The sequence below is a fragment of the Eretmochelys imbricata genome, chromosome 1, assembly GCF_965152235.1.
Source record: "Eretmochelys imbricata isolate rEreImb1 chromosome 1, rEreImb1.hap1, whole genome shotgun sequence".
In the NCBI taxonomy this organism is placed as follows: Eukaryota; Metazoa; Chordata; order Testudines; family Cheloniidae; genus Eretmochelys; species Eretmochelys imbricata.
Window position 1 is genome coordinate 352996777 of NC_135572.1, and position 20895 is coordinate 353017671.

Sequence of the window (20895 nt, forward strand, 5' to 3'; positions counted from 1 at the left end):
TCATAACTTGTGTTCTGTGTTTGTACAGCATCTAGCACAATGGTTGGATCTTTTAGGCATGGCTGGGCATCTTAGGTATTGCTGCAATACACTTAATAATAATAATTGATTTCAGAGTAGCAGCCGTGTTAGTCTGTATTCGCAAAAAGAAAAGGAGGACTTGTGGCACCTTAGAGACTAACAAATTTATTTGAGCATAAGTATAAGTATATAAATCTCCCCACTGTATTTTCCACTGAATGCATCCGATGAAGTGAGCTGTAGCTCACGAAAGCTTATGCTCAAATAAATTTGTTAGTCTCTAAGATGCCACAAGTCCTCCTTTTCTTTTTGCAAATAATAATAATGTATATCCTTTTCCTTACTTTGTTTTGAGAATTAAAAGCACCTGTCATTAGCGCTCATAAAAGTGTGAATAAAAGTTGTTCTAAAACACAGGATGAATGCTGTTCAGAGGCTCGGTTATTGGGGGTGGAGGCTGACGAGTCAGCAAGAAACCTGGGTTTAATTTTTACAGTGAAATTCAAAACTTCATTTCCCCATTTTATTGCAAGTAGATGTTTTTTATTACAATTTGACAGTTATTGCTTCTGTCTACCTTTTTGATTTTTCTGACATTGAGTTCTGTGCTTTTCAGCCTTGAAATATCTGTGTAAGAGTAGAAAGAAAAAATCCTAACAGTATTCTGGAAGATGTAGGTAATAACTGTTCTATTCTTCACGTAGGAGAAATCTCGTGTTTCATTGCATCTATAACATACAGAAACATATGGAAAGGTCTCTTCGTTTTTTTCCCTGGAATTTGCTAAATTAGGTCCAGCATGATTCTGACACACTGACTTTTATTAAATTGGTTTTTATTAAAGTCTGCAGGTTGTTCTTGTGCTACCAGTGGCTTTGATTAAGCACTGTGGTAGGGTCATATGCTGGAGTAACAGCATTTCCAAATCCCTGGCTGTGTTTGAAAGAATTGTGATTAAAGTTCTGGCTGTTTTCCCGCAGTTGCTAATGTCTGCTGAGGGTTGAATTACCATGCTTGTTATTGGTGCTTGATTTCTGTTATAGCCCCTTGCGCTTTCTTGCCAATATCAGTGGCAGTCTCTGGAGGGAAGCAGTTTTGCATTGAAATGGGAGAACTAAAAACTGTAACAAAATTAACAGAGGGGTCTAGAGTTTCTGATGTGACTAGAGAGCCAGAGTGTTGGATGTTTTCTAATGTCTAATTCATCTTTGATTGAATTTCAGACAAGACAAAGCAAGGAGGATGAGGAGGTGGGGAAACCCATCTAAAAAAGATTATGGATGAACAGGTTGAGAAATGCTGTCTGACAGGTCATATTCTGAGCAATCTCATAATTTCTGCTAGAGCCAGGAATTGTTTTTGTGCATTTTGTTCGCTGGCATGGACAATCCATTTAGGGCTCCCCGTGGGAAAATCCATGTTATTAGCACAGATCTTTTTGCATATTGCTGGAAAATGAATGAATTCAAACTAGTTTCTGTACATATGAGAAGAAATGGCACACTTTTATGGTTGCAAATTTATAGAGACATCACAACGCAGACTCGCCATGTAGGATGATTTTTTTTAGCACTGCCTGACATATAGATCATGCTCCTGAGTAGTAATATTTTCATAACTTGTCAAAGAGCTGACATGTTTATCTCATTAGAAATGATTCATTCATGAAAACCTGGGAAGCAAATATACCACAGTCCCCTGGATGGTATCTTAGGCACCAGAAATCCAGTTGTATAAGGTTCCTGAATCTTCTGCTTTCTTTGTTTTACATGAAGAAGGAAGGTGCTCACGTACATACATACACATGAATATACAGAGTGTATGTGTGTAACTTGTATTTCTATAGTACCTTCCCGCATATGACCTCAAAGCACTTTACAAACATTGATCGATCGATTGATTGATCCTCACAACAGCCCCATAAGAGAGGCAAGTAAAATAACCCCATTTTACAGATGGTCAAAGTGAGGCAGAGAATAATTGAGCCGTTTTCTCACAGTCACACAGCAAGTCTGTGTAATCAAAGCCTTGTTGACTCATGCTTGTGCTCCAACCACTACACATGCTTCCTTCATTAAAAAATTCTGTAAGAATTAAGTTAAGTTATGGTAGATGAAATATGGACCTGCTTTGGTCCTGCTTTGAACAGGGGGTTGGACTAGATGACCTCGCAAGGTCTCTTCCAACCCTGATCTTCTCTGATTCTGTGACCTTCTTTTAGGGAAGATATGTGAACAATTTCCAAGAATATAAAATAACAGATAACTATATGGCTAGAAATATCTTTGTCCTTTTTTCTCTCTCTCTCTTTCTCTCCAGTTATTTTTCAGACATTCACTTTGAATGTGAAACATGTCAGGAATATACAATTTCTAGATAGGAGCTGTTTGCCACTTAGAGAGATAAGATAGTGAAAGGATGCTGTGAAAGGAAAAAAATCTTAAACTGAAGGCAGTGTGGCATGTGGGTAAGTAATCACACTTCATTAGCACTGGCACGTTCTCTGGTTTCAGATAAGGATTTGTACTGCACCCATGCCTTGGAACGGATTATGTCTGTAGACATTAATTTTAGGGAGACCAACAAAAATAGTAAATATGTGAGCTGACAAATACATTAATCAAAGTTCCTGCTTCTGAATCCTGAACTTAAAAAACAAAAACAAAAAAAAACCCATGAATTTTAAACTTATTATGGAGCTGAAAGGAGACTTTACATATGCGTCTGACACTCTGATCAAATGATAAAGTGGAGTCAAACTGAACCTCAACCTTTTGTACAGCCTGTGAAAATGAAGGCACATTGCAGTTTTTCAAGGCAGATGGAGTGTGAGAAACTAATAAATCAGGTTTTGAAACATTAAAGAGCAACTTATTTGAATGCATATGGTGCTGGATCTCAGACAAGGCAGTACTGGGGAGTCTAAATAGGTTTGGGCATGGAGACATGAGCAGAACAATATGTCTGGGCATCAACTGCATGACCATATCTGAATCCATTACTTGCAATAATGTCCAGAAATTTAGTAATGGAGGATAACATTTTGTCAAAATATGTGTAGGAACCCCACGGAGTTGCAGGCAACCGATCAGAATAAGATGTATTCAAACAAGCTATCAGCTCTCATTCTGCTAAATTTGGCTCATACATATTGTTTATAGAGCAGAAAGTTGCAAGGCTTAAGTAATAACCCCCCCCCCCCCCCCCGCCAGTATGATAACACTTTGTTCTTTTACAGTGCTTTTCTTCCATAGATCTGAAATAGCTTTACAAAAGAAGGTAAGAATCATCATTCCCATTCTACAGATTGGCAAAGTAAACAGCAGAGACCTGAACTAACTTGCTGAAGTCATGCAGCAGGCTGGTGGCAGACCTGGGACTAGAATCTGGATGTATAGCTGAACAACATTAATATATTAAACGTGGGTTGCCTGAGCTGCATTGACTGCCTGTTGTACTCTGGATTGATTTTAAGGTATTGGTGTGACTCTGAACCTTAAATGGCTGGGACCGAAGTACAGAAGATGCCCTGCTGCTGTAGTTGTGGTCAGTGAAGTTGCTTGAGCTGGGGCTTCCTTGGAATAATAGAAAAGCCACAGCTGGTAGGGCACTGTCTCTTTGATTTCCTTGCCTTTGAAATCATTCCCCCTCCCCAGCTTTGGGTCTGAAACAGACCAAGTTTGTTGAACTTCAGGGCAAGCTGCAAGGTTCATCCTTGCTCCCTTGCTTTTAGGGAGAGGGGAGATTGGTGAGGTTGGGTAGGGGTGGAAGTTTCTTTTGGGAGATGGAATTTTGTGTAAATTTTGCTGCATTGGGGCGTTATGTTTTGAAGGAGGCCTGTTTGCTTATTTATATATTTTCAAGGATGCTTGGAGCTCTCTCGTAGCAGGAGTTATATATGCTGAAATAAGTAAATAAATGTAGAAGGAAATATACACGTGTGACCCATACACAATCAGTCCAGTGTTAAGATATACCTGGCGAGATAACTTCCATAGGGAGTGCTTAAAATGTAGGATAATAAGAACAATGGTAAAGTATGAGACAGTGTTCCCTGTTAGTAGGCATATAACCAAGAGGTTATTAAGCTGATAGCAGGAACTTGTTTCTGATATCACTTATACCAGTAAAAATCAGTGCTAACTCAGTCACTGGATTTGAAGTGGTTTAAAACCATTGTCAGGTACTCAGAATCAGGCCATAGGTCTGCAAGCAAAAACTAGCTAATGTGCTCAAAAATAATGATATCCTAAGGCAGGCAATATATCAGAGAGAGATGGATGCAGTAATTCATGCAAATAAAGCTGGAGAGATGGGGGGACAGTGTCAGGAGAGAAGTCGGGAAGCAATTGGAACATTGAATTGTGGGATTAACAAATCAAAATGAGTATTTTGGCATGAAAGTATTTACTATTTTTAACACTCATAAATAGTTAATTAAAGGAGCCTCTAAACTTTACTTTGAAAGTATCGAAATAAACAAGTGGACAAAGCACTAGGAATTATATTGCAGGAAATAGTCAGCTAGGTGATCAAAGGAAACAGTGTGAATGAACATTCTAGTCAAAGGGGTCTTGTCCATCCTTGATTTTTCACAGTGCTGGGAAACATTTCTTGCCTTTAGCAGAGAAAAAAGGGTAAGATTTTCTAAAGAGCCTAGGTGATTTAGGAGAAAAAATGCTCGTAAGTCACACAGACTTTGAAAATCTAGAGCTTTGTTATAGAGTATGTTGAAAGATCCTAGAATGAAAATGTACTTTATATGGGGGCATTTGAGGGAGGTTCAAGAACTGGTTTATTTCTAGTTATATTAGGACTAGTATTAATTTTAATATTTATTGTATTTTAAAGTAGTGCTTAGAGACTCCAGCCAGTATCAGGGCCATGTTTTGTTAGCTGGTGTACAAATGCATGGTAAGAGACAAGTCCCTGCCTTAGATTCACAAATTCTAAGGCCAGAAGGGACCACAGTGATCATCTAGCCTGACCTCCTGTGTAGCACAGTCCGTAGAATTTCCCCAAAATAATTCCTTGTGCATATCTTTTAGAAAGACAAGCAGTCTTGATTAAAAAATGGTCAGTGATGGAGAATCCACCAAGACCTTTGGTAAATTGTTCCAATGGTTAATTACTCTCACCATTAAAAATTTACATCTTATTTCCACTCTGAATTTGTCTAGCTTCATCTTCCAGCCATTGAATCATGTTATACCTTCCTGTGTTAGAGTTTGAAGAGTTTACAATCTAAATAGACAACACAGACAAAGGGTGGGAGGAGACAGGGTTACAGAGAGTGGAAGGCATGTCCGAGTTTACACAGCATATAATTAGTGGAGCTGGGAATAGAAACCAGATCTCCTGAATCTCAGACTAATGGATTTATCCCCTGGACCATGCTGCCTAGGGAAGGAATAAATATAAATGATAAAGCAACATGAATTTGAAGAACAGCAAATCCAGTACAACACAAAGGATAATTTTTGGTGGATGTCCAGTTTCTGCTGATTGGAAGAGAAAAAAAAACACACTTTCCTGCCTGTCATTACTTAAGCCTTGTAATGCTAATCTTCCCTGCAAAGGAAGACCTGCAGAGAATCACTAAAAATACTGTTACTGATAAGAGAACTAGCAGCTCCCAGAATTAGGAACGTCTAGTTTTAGTTTTGCCCCCAACATTTCAGCTTTGATAGCTTGAATTCAAATGTAGAGCATTACACCACTGAAATAAGATCAAGGGTTTCAACCTGCTCTTGTCTTGTTATGTGTTCAGATCTCACATCTACCATACAACCGGCAATCCATGCTCAGGAGATGACTGGTATTAGAATAGCTGCAGTGTTACAGGTCAGCAATTAGGAGTGTCAGTAGGCTGTAATTGGGAAACTTTCCCTCCTGACAATGATTGTTTTGCTCTTACCAGGGCTATTCATGATTAGTTTTTGTGGCTATTAAAGCCTGGAATAGGGAGAAATAATGTTAATATTAAGTGACAATCAGGTGTTGCAATTTTCTCATCATGATACAGACAATAGCAATTGTTTTCTAAAGGTACAAAGTATAGAAATATATTTTCTTAACTGTTAAGGGAAGACGGTCTTGTGGTTAAGGAACATGACTTAGACTCTAGATCTGTGTTCTGTTCCCACTTCTCATTCCTTTGTGACCTGGGAGAAATGAGTAATCTCTCTCTGCCTCAGTGTTCTCATACACAAAGTACAGATGACAATAGTTGTGGGATTGTTGTGAAACTTAATTAATTTGCAAAACATTTGAGTTTATTGGATGAAGGGTGCTATCGAAGAGCTAAGCATAGGCATTATCATAATGTTTATTAATATAATATGTGTTGCTCATGTACTGTACATTAAGTGATGCATACACTTGTAAGTCTTTGAGGGGAGTGGCAATCCATCTTGATGAGCTGGAGAGCTGCTTCTTAAGGAACTGAGTTGCAGAGAGCCCTGAAATCATGGTACAGTGTCACAACGTTGCCTTGAGATTATGGGTCTTCACAGCATGAGCTCCTCGTGTACTGATGTAACCTGATTATGAGAATATTTCCAGGCCATGTCAGGAATTTGGTATATGATTTAGTGGCTCTTGGCTACTCCTTTTATTTAATAAAATGTCTCCTCTGCCTTTCTTCCTCTCTCCTCTTGTCTGCTGAATGGGTGAGGAAGAAGTTTTCTGTCTGTACCACTCTGGCTAGTAAAAGAGGTCCCTGGGTTACTGTGGCACATAGAGACTTTCCCAGTTATCAGCCAGATAAATGCTCTTGAGACCCAAGCAGCATGGGATCGGGGGGTTGGAAGTGGACATGCCTGATGGGAGCTGCTACTTACAAAGAGAAGTGCAGAAAGGAAGAATCAGAGCACCCTGAGATTCTTGCTCTCTTAGTCATCAGCTCTTGCCTTGTGTTTGCTCATTGTGTAGCATGACATTTCCACTACGGAACCATGTGGTACATTAGTAACAGACCCATCTCTGACTCCCACCCATAAAGATATTCACTTCACTGATGGCACAGCATGAGGATATCATTAACTTTGAAAAAATTTCACTTCACCTCAAGTTTTTTTCCCTTGTAGCTTATTACTCAGCAGATTAAATCAGCAAGCTGGTGCTCATGAGAAAAAATGAGTGCAACAGTTGCATTTCTTGTAACAGCTGCAACACGTTTAAGGCATTCCTGGTTGCTGTAAAATGTGGCTATTGCAGTTGCCTGTCAAACTATTTTCAAGTTTTAAAAAAGCAACCAAAGATCATGCTAACATGTTGGGGGGCGGGGAGTGGGTGTTTTGTCTCTCTCTATTGTCTACCTCCTAAACTTGGTATCAGTCAGGGATTCCACTGGGAGGCCACTGGTTTCTTTGGGTATGTGTGCAAACCCGCCCACGCCCCCGCTCCCCGCAGCAAGTCTCAGAGCCCAAGTCTACCAACTCGGCTTGTGGGGCTTGTGCCCTGGCACTAAAAATAACAGGGTAGATGTTCCCGATCGGGCTGGAGCTTCAGCTCTGAGACCCAGGGTGGGGATGGGTATCAGAGCCCAGGCTCCAGCCCAAGCAAGAACATCTGCTCTATTATTTTTAGTGCTGTGGTGCATGCCTGAATCTGTGGACTCGGGCTCTGCGACTTGCTGCCTGGGTTTATTTTTCTGTGTAGACATACCCTTTGTAGGATGGATGACTGGATACCTTCTGCTGGTGTGGAGCAGCCAGGAGCATGGGACACTGTGTTGGCACGGCGTTGCGTATAGTGTATTACAAAACAAAGACCGTCCCTGCTCTGAAGAGCTTAGTCTAAGGCCTTGTCTAACGGGATTTCAGCCATCATTGGCCAGGCACTGCACATCTGCACCGTTTGTACAGGCAGACAAAAAGTCTGCATTAAGAGTACCCATTTTGTATGCAGGCAAAAAAGCCGAAAGCCACAATATGCACCCATGTAGCTTATTCCTGCTTGGAATCAGGAATAAACTCTTCTGTGCAAATCACGGTTTTTCACAGTGTAGTTGTATCTATACTGATAGCTGGCCTCCAGCTAAGTTCAGACAGAGTAGAGGTGGGAGGTCACAGCACAAGGAGAGGCCAAGGGAATGAGGACAGTTGTAGATTATATTGTAATAGAAAGGTTTGTTGCAACAGTGTGCCTGTTTTTGTATATTTAAGACATCATTGTATCTTTCCGGTAAAATATTTTAATATAAATAAAATTACTTTTCTTTGTAGTTCCCACCTACGCACAGAGCATCTATTATTATTAATTGAAAGTATAGGAGCAGAGAAGATTAAAAAGCGTATCCTTCTGCCTGAGTTCTGGTTGCATAATGTGCTCAAGCAGATAAGACAGATTGTTTTATTCCTTGCTATGAAGTTCGTCCCAGTCAATAATATTGATTAGTGTAGGGTGACTTGACGTAACAAGAATAACACCCTTTTCTTAATTTGAGCCTGTATTTCCTAATTCATGCCTCAATAGTTCATGCTTGGATGAGTTCTTCAATAAGTCAGTTAGTGACAGACGCCACTGGAAAATGCAGAGTCAGACGTTAATGGGAGAGATGAATAATTGGCACTTTTTTTCTCCTTTCTGCATTTAAATTCTGTCATATTTGTGAGGGTTTTTTTAAATTAGCTTGAGCATAAACATTTCAATTTCATGTTTTGAGAATTGTCCTTTCTTTAATTGGAAATAGAATATATTTATGAACTGTGTATCCTTAGCTAGTTGTGTGTGTTCATTGAATCCTCTTGTTAGCACAGAAATTTTCATATGTCTTAATGTGCCCTAACTCTTCTGTTAATACTTATATACACATCTGGGGAGCTGAGTTTACTTGTCAAAGTATTCTAAGTAACTCTAAATACCCCTGGTTTATGTGGTTAATTCACTCCTCCATTTACTCAGCCACCCATTTTAATGATCTCATAAAAAAACATGCAATACAGCATACAGAAATATCTTTGACAAAGATTTTCATCATAGAAATACTGTGTAGTGGAACCTAGAGGTCAAGACTTGAAGTCCTAAAGTCTGCTCTGGGTTCTGCCCTTGACTCAGAATCACTTAACTTCTGTGTATCTCAGCCCTGGTCTAAATTACAAACTTTTAGTTGGTATAACTATTGGAAAATCCATACCCCTGAGTGACGCAGTTATAGCAACCTAACTCTTGGTGTAGACAGTGCTATGTTGATGGGAGAGCTTCTCCTGTCGACATAGCTACTGCCTCTCGGGGAGGTGGAGTACCTATTCTGACGGGAGAAGCTCTCCAGCTGGCATAGGTGGTGTCTTCACGAAGCACTGCAGCAGGTCAGCTGCAGCGCTGGAAGTGTAAACAAGCCCTCTGTTTCCTTATGTATTTAATTGGACTTTTAACGTTTACCTACCCAATAAGGGTATTGTGGGGATTGTTCTATATCAGTGTTTCTTGACAACCAATCCGTGGACCAGCGCCAGTCCCTGAGATCTCCCTCATGCAGTTTAGGAAGGTGACAAGCCGATCTCTGGTATCAAAAAGGTTGAGAAACACTGTTCTGTATAACAGTACTGAACTGGAGGGACCATTGCTAGGGTGGAAAGGGAGTTGGCATCTCTCACCTGATTAGTCTCTCATCTCTGTACTAAGATTGTTAACACAGTGACCAAATAGATCAAGCTGTGGTAGAGCTTTTGCGTGACTTGAATACTAGGCAAAGGACTGAGGCATGTAAACTTCACTCTGAAAAGAAGATGGAAGTCATTTATTCATTGGTTCTCACCTTTCCCCCCTCATTTCAAGATTCAGTCTTCCTTCCATCTCATGGGAGATAGATATGAAGGTCAAAGAGCACTGTAGTATTGTAGATGAGAAAGAGGCTATCAAAATAATGTGACTAGGCTCTTTATTATTTATTTTTAATTAATGGATGATTCATGTGTATTATGTGCCATTATAAGAATACCACCAAAATATCCTTACAAACATAACCCAACTGACTTAGATTGCTTAGGGCTAGATTCAGCCCAGGTTCTTAGAGCCTAACACTTAGAAGTAAAAAAGGGGAAAAAGTTGTGTTTAAGACTCCATTATCAACCACAAAATGACCAGTGCTGAGTGACGGTGAAAATGGCCAAGATGATAGGGTAATATAATATATTGAATGATCAAAGATTCCACAGTCAGAAATTTTTGTCATTCACATTTGAGGCAGAATAGACTCCAGCTTGCTCTCCCATCGTTTTGTTTAGGGTCAACAGGAGTACAGTCTTGTTGCTGTCAAGAGATATGACACACAGAATGAATGGCTCTGTCAAGTAAGAAAATGCCAGTTTACCATTATTTTCTTTCTATATCTGTGCTTAAAGCCAATTGATAGTGGGATTTATCTGTGGCAGTAACTTTGGTACAGATGTAATGACACAAGACTGGTGTTTCATTTCTGATTTTAAGACCTTTAGTCCAGATTTCAGTTCTGTAAATCACACTAAGTATGTGTATACTGTACCTTCCAAGAGATGGCCTTGGATTGATTTAACTGATGCAAGTGAATGTGCCAGATCAGATCTGTTTATTTCTGCTATATCTGCAAAACACTGATTTTGCATGTACTGTACCTGGAATTTCGGCAGAGAAGTCACAAGAGTCAAACAATGTGGGAAACTGTTTGACTCTTAAAAGACTTTATAAGAGATCTAAAAAAATCAATGGAGCTACACAAACAAAACAAAATAAAAAGGAACAATAGTTATGCTATCATAAGCTACACAATATAAAAACCAAGCTAGCTCCTAGGGAAACAAACAGCAGCAGGGTGGAAGGTCCCTACCTGCAATAATATTTTGCACTTTTATAGAGCCTTTCATGCTAGGATCAAAAGCACTTTCCAGACATTATAGTTAAGTTTCCAAATATCTCTTAAAGGTAGGTGGTGTTATCCCTGTTGACCAGAGCCTGGTTGTTAGCTCAAGCAATAGAGACACTCATTCTTTTGAGAAAGGATGGTTCAGTGGTTGGGGCACTAACCTAGGACTTGGGAGACCCGGGTTCTATTTGCTGTTTTTCCACAGACTTCCTGTGTGACCTTGGGCTAGTGACTTTAACTCGGTTCCTCATCAGTAAATGGGAGTAATAGTTTTAGGAGTGTTGTGAGGATAGAATCCATTTATAATATCTGAGCATTTCAGAACTATGATAACGGGGGCCATATAAGTATCTAAGAAAGATAGGTGGGTAAAGTGAGGCACAGGGCAGTTGATGGTTTGTTCAAGGACACACAGCAGTTCAGATGCAACAATGGGAATTGAAACTGGGTCTAACTGATGCTTAATTCTGTGCTCAGTCCTCTAGGCCAACTCTCAACCCATACTGTTGCTAACAACCAGGAAGAAATACTGTCTCTTATGTTTACTAATGGTGATGTGATCCATGTCTTTATTTCGTCTTTCGGTAAGAAGTAACACATTAGAAGCCCAGTTTATCCTAATAGAACAGAAGAATTGAAATATGTTCATTTAATTACAGACCTTTCATGATGCATGCTGAGGGAGGGGAGGAGCCTGAAATCATTTTAAGATGCTAATGAATTTTAGAAAGGGTACATTCAGATCTCTTGTAAGAAAACTCTTCTTGTGTGTTTTTGTTTTCAAGGAGGTCCTGATGATAATTTAATCGAAGGTGGTGGATCAAAGTTTGTCTGCAAACCAGGCGCAAGAAATATTACTGTCATCTTCCATCCATTACTCAGGTAAGATTTCATATATATATATCTATAAATACAAATAAATGGAGCAAGTTAAAATAATGTGCTTTCCTCAATTGTGTTTGTCTTGTGGGTTGTTTTGTTTTGCAGAGAGGAGTGGTGTTTCTGTTTCTGAGATGAAATACCATAGCAGTGATGATGTATTGATGCTCTTGCAGTAAAGTTATTCTCCTAGATAAGTTCATGGAGGATAGGTCCATCAATGGCTATTAGCCAAGATGGGCAGGGATGGTGTCCTTAGCCTCTGTTTGCCAGAAGCTGGGAATGGGCAACAGGGGATGGATCACTTGATGATTACCTGTTCTGTTCATTCCCTCTGGGGCACCTGGCATTGGTCACTGTCGGAAGATAAGATACTGAGTTAGATGGACCTCTAGTCTGATCCAGTATGGCTGTTCTTATGTTCTTCTGTAAAAAATCTCTAGGTAGCTTTACAGCAGATGTGCACTTCACCTCTTAAAGCTGGATAACGTTCCTGCTGGGCTTACTTGCTTGTTTTGACCCCTTTTGCATCAAACAATGTAATTTTTATTGATCAGGGCTGGGAAAAGTTTAATCACAGCTTGTGGCAAATTGTTGATCACTCATTGTCCGTTATGTTTAATAAAAGTCAGAGGAATATTTTCTGTGCTGCATGGTAAGTTAATTTCTCAATAAACAGGTACAACTTACGGACTGCAAATTAAGTCCCTGGTCTAGGATGCAGCATCAATTATTAAAATACATTAGAAATTCTCAGCTGAAAGCTCATCAAGGGCTGTTGGAAGTTTTGAAATATCTGAGCTGAGTTAGTTAGAAATAGGAGGCTTATTGCAGCGCTGTTCAATTTTAATCTCACCCTTTCCACCTTGTGATTAATTTTCTTTTTATCGTCAGTGCAGAATAATATGAGGTTTCTTTTACTGTGCGATAGCCTACAAATTTGTCTTGCACCTCTAGTTTTTCACATGTGATTCCCCCTTCTCATGCCTGATTTTCCCCTAGTCAGTCACAAACCAGACCTCAGAATAGCACCATCTCTTAATATTATTTATATTACTATTAAAAATCACTGATGTTAGTGTGAATTTTTGCAGCACTTTATAAACATTGGGCCTCATCATGAGAGGAACTGAAACCCCCCAATTGCCATAAAAGTTTGAGTGCTGTGGGCATTTATTATTTCTCAGTGTCAGAGTTATGAAGTAAAGCATGTTCCTTGCCCTGGAGGGCTAACACGCCGATATTTGTTTTCAATTTGTGTTCCTACCTCTAGAGAGGTGGCCATGTTTAGTGATCAGAGCTGGGAGTAAACTCCAGAGTTCTGTTCTCCTCCCTGCAGATGGCTTGCTAACTGCTTTTAAGCAAATTACATAATGTTTCTGTGCCTCGATTTCTTCAACCATAAAACGGAGATAAAGTAATATATCTTTGACAGGGTCACTGGCCTAGTGAATAACAGGGAAGCTGTAGATGTGATATATCTTGATTTTAGTAAGGCATTTGGCACAATCGTACATGACAGTCTCATAAACAAACTAGAATTGTGGTGTAGATGAAATTACGATAAGGTGGGTGTGTAGCTGGTTGAAAGACCATAGTCAAAGAGTAGTTATCAATGGTTTGCTGTCAAACTGGGAGGACATATCTTCAGGGGGTCAGTCCTGGGTCTGGTACTAGTCAGTAGTTTCATTAATGACGTGGGTAATGGAGTGGAGAGTATGCCTATAAAATTTGTAGGTGTCACCAAGCTGGGAGGATTTGCAGACACTTTGGAGGACAGGATTAGAATTCAAAATGACCGTGACAAATTGGAGAATTGTTCTGAAATCAACAAAATAAAATTCAATAAAGACAAGTGCAAAGTTCAATACTTAAGAAGAAAAAATCAAGTTTGTAACTACAAAATGGGGACTAACTGGCTAGGTGGTAGCACTGCTAAAAGGGATCTAGGGTTATAGTGGACCACAAATTGAATATGAGTCAACTGTGTAATACAGTTGCAAAAAAGCCTGAGATCATTCTGGAGTGTATTAACAGAAGTGTTGTATGTAAGAAGACAAAGGAGGTAATTGTCCTGCTGTGCTCTGCCCTGGTGAGGTCTAGGCTAGAGTACTGTGTCCAGTTCTGGGTGAACCAGTTTAAAAAATAAATGTGGACATGTTAGAGAGAGTCCAGAGGAGAGCTACGAAAATTATAAAAGGTTTTTAGAAAACTTGACCTATGAGCAAAGATTAAAAACATGGGGCATGTTTAGTCTTGAGAAAAGAGTGAGGTGGGGACCTGGTTAGTCTTCAGATATGTTAAGAGCTGTTATAGAGGACAGTGATCAAATATTCTCCATGTCCATTAAAGGTAGGGCAAGAAGTAATGGGCTTAATCTGCAGCAAGGGTGATTTAGATTAGATACTGGGGAAAACTTTCTAACCATAAGGATAGTTAAGCTCTGGAATAGGCTTCCAAAGGAGATTGTGGAATTCCCCATCATTGGAGGCTTTTAAAAACAGGTTAGACAAACACCTGACTGGGAAGGTCTCTGTATACTTGGTCCTGCTTCAATGTAGGGGACTGGGCTTGATGAGCTCTCATGGTCCTTTCGAACCCTACATTTCTATGATTCTATAATAGCCTATCTTTACAAGTCTTAAAAAATAAATCCCTATATGTGGCAAGAATATATTAATTAAGATTTGTTGTGTGCTTTGAAATCCTTGGATGAAAGGGGCTACATATATTCAAATTACTACTGTATGATACTGTATGAGCCAATATCAATAAATTAATTAGATTATTTTTGTTAACAACATTTTATTTCCCTCGTCTCCTTTACGTCGGAAGAAACACTGATTGCTAATTTATATGCTGTACTTTTTTCTTCTTCATTTGACAAGGAGCTTTTGCTCTTCAATTAAAATCTTTGTTTAACGAATTTACTGGCAATTAATAACTACTGTGTAAATAGCTCGAGAAAGCATGTTGCATAAAGTCATCAACCACTTTATTATGACAGAGAAAGACAACTATTATTATAATGTGCTATACAAAGTGACCACTTTACCGTGGCATGTAGTTCTGGCTGTTCATCTTTAGTGACTCTGTTGGCTTGTCACAGCACTCAGATATTGCTTTATTGCTGACAGACTTTACAAGTGTGTGAGGTAAATGAAAACTTCTTTACCCCTTTTCTCTCTTCTCTCACTCCCACCTTCCCATCCCCCGCCCCAGTCAACACAGATGATGCATTTTGAATAGCAATTTTCATGACACCCTCTGGTTTCATTACCAGCTTGATGGGTAGGCAGTGGAAATAATTTGTGTCATAAAAGCCGTTACAACAAGATTTAAGATTGAAACACACAGTGAGAAAGATGGCATTTGCAACATCTTAACTTACTTTTGTGGAGTAGCACATCAATAACTGTGTGAAGAGAAAAAATGGCTTTGTGGCACAAATTATCATTTTACTTACCCCACTCTACAGTGAGGTGAGCCTCGGGAGTAGAGAGTTGTTAGTAATGTGATTTGTTTAGCATAATGCCACTAACCATACCCATCAAGAGAATAAATAGATGTGTAGATTAGAAGACCTGGCTGTTTGGTTGTAATTAACAAGAATATCTTCTGCTACAATGAAAGCTTTCTTGCCGTAACTGCAAATGAGAGCTGCCATGACATGGACAGAACTGTACCCAACACTACTGTTTGTGGGATGAGGGTAGCACTGATTTTTTTAAATAAATAACAATAATAACCCCCTAGAAATAAGGCAAAATAGCAGGAGCTGAACACATTCCTGACAATGTACTGGTTTACCAGATATAACCCAGGCAGTAATTTAGCCACTGACCTTAAAACTAACTGGCCTTACTATGTCATTTTTGGATGAAAAGAGCAGAATTTGATGGACTTTTGTAAATAATGTTGACATTTGGGAGAACTCACAGCGCAAAATCTTGCAATTAGTGCGTGTTTGCCAGACCTTTGACAACACAGTATCTTATACACTCTTGTATTAAGGGCATAGCTATTATGGAGAGAATTCCTTTAGACCAGCTTATTTTTTACTTTTTTTTATTTGTTAGGGCTTGTCTACATGAACTTTTAGTTTGTTGAAAGCTGATATGCAAATCTACCCCACGCTGGGCTGCCTGTCTGCGTGGCCCTTTCTGACACACATTAACAGTTCATTAATACCTTTTCGTCTAGTCCGGTTTCCAAAACACTAGATAAAAATACATTAATGAACTATTAATGTACGTCAGTGGGATCCACATGGACAGTTAGTGTGCAGCACGGTAATTTGGGGTGGATTCACACCTTAGCTTGCTGCAAACTAATATTTTCTGTTCTTCATCTGATTAAATTTTTACACTAACAGGAAAGTTTTAAAAATACCTCAGATACTAGCTGTTGTTTATTCAGACTCTTAATGACTGGAAACACTGAGCTGCCTCAGGATCACTGAAATTCCAGTGAATGTTCTAATGATATAACACTCCTGTCTTACGTTTTGCTAGCCGAGTGTGCTGTCACTTAATGTCCTGCTGCATTGAATCTTGTGTGGAGTGGTCTAAACCAGAACCTTCCAGCTTTCCTGGTCCTGAGTTTGAATTAATCTCTCATTTTGTCAGGTTTCAGAGTAGCAGCCGTGTTAGTCTGTATCCGCAAAAAGAAAAGGAGTACTTGTGGCACCTTAGAGACTAACAAATTTATTTGAGCATAAGCTTTCGTGAGCTACAGGTCACTTCATCAGATGCATGCAGTGGAAAATACAGTGGGGAGATTTTATATACACAGAGAACATGAAACAATGTGTGTTACCATACACACTATAACGAGTGTGATCAGGTGAGGTGAGCTATTACCAGCAGGAGAGAAAAAAAACCTTTCGTAGTGTTTTTACGTAAAAGAATAAATGGACACAAATCAGATGTCAAGAATTATAACGTTCAAAAACCAGTCGGAGAACACTTCAATCTCTCTGGTCACTCGATTACAGATCTAAAAGTCGCAATTCTTCAACAAAAAAACTTCAAAACCAGACTCCAACGAGAGACTGCTGAATTAGAGTTAATTTGCAAACTGGACACCATTACATTAGCCTTGAATAAAGACTGGGAGTGGATGTGTCATTACACAAAGTAAAACTATTTCCCCATGTTTATTCCACCTACCCACCCACACACACTGTTCCTCAAACGTTCTTGTCAACTGCTGGAAATGGCCCACCTTGATTATCACTACAAAAAGTTTTTTTTCTCTCCTGCTGGTAATAGCTCACCTTATCTGATCACTCTCCTTACAGTGTGTATGTTCTCTGTGAATATAAAATCTCCCTACTGTATTTTCCACTGCATGCATCCGATGAAGTGAGCTGTAGCTCACGAAAGCTTATGCTCAAATAAATTTGTTAGTCTCTAAGGTGCCACAAGTACTCCTTTTCTCTCCATTTTGTGTTTCTATTCTGAAAAGCAGCTGTTTAAGTGATAGCCTGGGGCTCCATGTTTTCTGTGTGTCTGTGATTTCCCAATAAAATATGCTCAGATTTTTTTTCTGACTTACATCTTGGGCTCTGAAAATCAAGTTGGGATCTGTCCTTTTTGCACACATGGATCAAACCTTGATCCAAAGTCCACTGAAGATTGTGGAAGTGTTTCCGTAGACTTCACTGGGCTTTGGATTATCCCCATTATCCCCAGTAATATAGGTTCTACCTGTGCACTATTATCTTGATTGGGTTTGCCCGGGTGGAAGTGACTGGAACTTAATAAAGAGGCAAGGTGGGTGAGGTAAAATATTTAGTTGGGCCAACTAGTGTTAGTGAAGGAGACAAGCTTTGAGCTACACAGAGCTCTTTTTCAGGTCTGGGGTGTCTCTTTCACCCACACAAATTGGTCCAATAAAAGATTAAAAAAATGTTACCTCAAATATTATTAAAAGATATTATCTTATCCACCTTGTGTCTCTCATATCCTGGGACCAACATTGCTACAACAACATTGGAACTTAATAATCAGTTCTGTTGAGGATTCACAAGAAGCAATAAAATGAAGTTTACTTTTCCGTAGCTGTACTGGCTCTGCAAAACTACAAAGAGTTAAAAGCAGTAAACACTTGCTTTAATCAGTGAAGTCAGCAAAATGCTTGTGAATGTGCACAGAGAGCAAATCTGTTGAGTGAGGTGCTTTTTTTATGTAGCCATTTGTCAGAATAAAACCACTCTTTAAAAATTCACTTGTTGTTTTTTATTTTGCTTCTGAACTCTTACATACTGTTACTCCAGACACAACACTTATGATTTCAAAATGTCAAAAGAGGACAAATATGTGAACTGTTTTCAAAGTGTGCCTGCCTTAGAATTCATGTGGTGTAGCAAGCCAGAAATGGGAGGGGAAATGCTATGCAGCTCTGGGATATGGTCCTAATTTCCACTAGGACAAATAAGATGCACACACCCCCTCCCCCCCAGATTAATTACCAGCCCTTAATGATATACCACCCCACAAGTAATAAATGAACAATGGATTTTCAGAAGGCAAGTGGGTATTCAAAAAGAGATGATTCCTGGGAATAGATTTTTACTAGCAGGTTTTGAACATATGAAAACTAATTGCACTTACAAATTGGAAAGGAATACACATCTGATTTTCCTTAATTACATATTGTGGGAGGTGTTGAAGTATAAAAGTTAGCACAATGAGAGTCCAGTTTCTTTCTTCATCCTCCACTGATAACCAGCATCTGCTTGCATTGTTAATGTGACAGGCAGAAGGTGTTATTGGTGTGTGGACTCCCATTGGCGGAAGACAATGTGGAGGACCAAATCCAAACTCCTGTGCATTGTGGAATCTTAACAGCCTCAGTGACAAGTCTGGTCTAACATTTGCTTGGTGTTCTTCATTCTTTGTTTGTTTCAGCTGGCATTTGAAAGGCACATGGCTCTTCAGGGTAATAATCATTTTACATATGCTTTACGGAGTATGTTTATTACCAGACAATTGAAGAACAGATGTCTGCAGTCTTGAGGCTGTGTGTGTGGAAGGGGGAGATGGACGAGAAGGAGCTGGAGACATGGGGATAACATTTCAAATTGTGAAAACCCTGTTGATCCTAATGCAGTTGAACACTGTTTGGATATTAGGTATCAGGGCCTCAAGGGGGTATCTCTTTATTAATATCAGCCACACTTTATTAGGATCAGACCGCAATTAAGAGTTGTAGGATGGCACAGACAGCAAAATGCTGCTCATCAGCCTGAAAGAAGCAGTTGCTTCTTATCAAGTTTGTATCCATGTCAGGAAATGGAATGGGAAAACTAAACTGTCTTGGCACCCCAGTTTACCTGTCTGTCTGAGGGGTAGTCTCTGTCAGATAAGTAGGCAGCTGCTTGAAAGGAAAAATTGCAGTGTAATATCACTGATCTTCTAATCACTGCATCCAGTTGCAGAGGGTGAGTAGTTAGAGAGTTTGTCTTACATAAAGTAAAAGGGACTAACAAACAGGAAGCTGCCATCTTGATAATCTGGTCATATAGTTTGAGACACAGGAAACACAACACAACAGTTAAATACATGAATGATGGGACACCTGTCAGTTGCTGAAAGGTAAGTTTTTGTATTGTTTTGAATTTGGTGGGGGCGAGGTTAATTTAACAAATTAAACTATTAGGTCTACATTAAACTAACTCCCATAATTCTAAAATAGCAGTGTTTGTCTTACAGCAGCTTAGAAAGTTCCTGTCTCTTTCATCCATTCTATTGCTGAAACAGTGAGAAAAGCCGTGTGTGTGTCTGAGTGTGAGAGTGTGTGTGAGCGTGAGAGAGAGAGAGAGAACACATATAACATACTGACAGTATGTGCTTTGTCCCCCTCTAGGGGCTGGTTCTACGGGATAATGGTTTACTCTACTGCCTGTTGGAATTACTTTGTCAGCCAAGTGTTATCAGTCTGTGCTAAGGTGCTGAAGTTTGGGATTCAAATCCCATTGATAATCCATGAGGGAGTTTGTTACATATACGTAAATACTATGCATGATATATATGTAAATATACATATGTATATTTGCTTAGTAACTATTGCCTGGCAGCATTAGAAATAACCATTGCAAACTTTAATTTTTGATAGGTGTTTTATAAAATGAAGGTCATTGTTGACTTCTGTTAAAATGTAGCAATTACTAAACGCTTTGGCGACTTTGAAAATAGCAGCCTAAGGGTTTTGGATGCTATATTTCCTAAGCAGTTTTGAAAATGTCAGCTGAAAATACAGTCTGGGTGTGATTCTAAATGTATGTCTGTAAATAATTCAAATGAAAGAATCAACTTACACAACCTATAGGTACTTTACTGGTAACACTTTATATAAAAGTAATATTTATGAAGTTTTACTAGTTAATGTTTTATAAAAAGCGTTTTTCAATAAATCATAAATTGTGCTATAAAATTCTGTAGAGAAGTATTATAAAATTACTTCAGTATTTCATATTTACTTACATTCCTATTATATGAAACATGCAAATGGGAAAATGAACAGGTTGGTGTATATGGTGTGTGTTAATATGTATGTATAATTAATTTATATTAAATATATATAATTGTCTTTGCACCATATTAAAATAATCTTGAAATAAGTTGCAAGGAAAATATATTTACATTAATAATTTAACTGTTAATGTGATTATTAAATTAAATGCACAATGTCATATAGTTTTAGGCCTAAAACTATGGTTTTACTAAATATATATGAATAAAAATGTTTTTATCTTTTTAAAATTAATACATTTTAAAAAATCCTCTGTATATTTTGTGAATCAAAGTGATATCGTGCTAGTGCAGGGGAATCAGATAATGAAAATTACTCTAACTCAAAATGAAACTGACCATTCTTACTTCAGGGATCAAGCTGAATAATGTTCAGAAAACAACCAAGTAGCTTACACAGAGAAGAGAAAGTAGATTTTAAAAACTCAAATGTAATAATCTAAGATGTTGTTAGTTATACATATAAGGAATTGTTAAACATTTGCACAAAAAAACACATCAAACCATCAGAGACCCTGTTTAAAATGTAACTATTTATCTTTCACGAATAAGAATTTTTAATGTTGTATCAAGACATATTGCTTGTAGCCATTCTATATCTTCAGAGCACTGTAC

The 20895-nt window shown here is 38.7% G+C and overlaps 1 protein-coding gene across 6 annotated transcripts in view; it reads left to right on the forward strand.

Moving 5' to 3' along the window:
• The window catches only part of EXOC4 (exocyst complex component 4), a 595663-nt gene that overhangs the window by 260746 nt on the left and 314022 nt on the right, over nt 1–20895 (forward strand). For 4 of the 6 annotated variants that reach the window (XM_077837141.1, XM_077837165.1, XM_077837156.1 and 1 more), the window contains exon 10: nt 11650–11746. In XM_077837141.1, the coding sequence (XP_077693267.1) occupies nt 11650–11746 (97 nt within the window). Of the gene's footprint in view, nt 1–11649; nt 11747–19615; nt 20049–20895 lie in introns of those variants that run through there. The other 2 variants (XM_077837180.1, XM_077837147.1) reach the window with 2 other exon arrangements.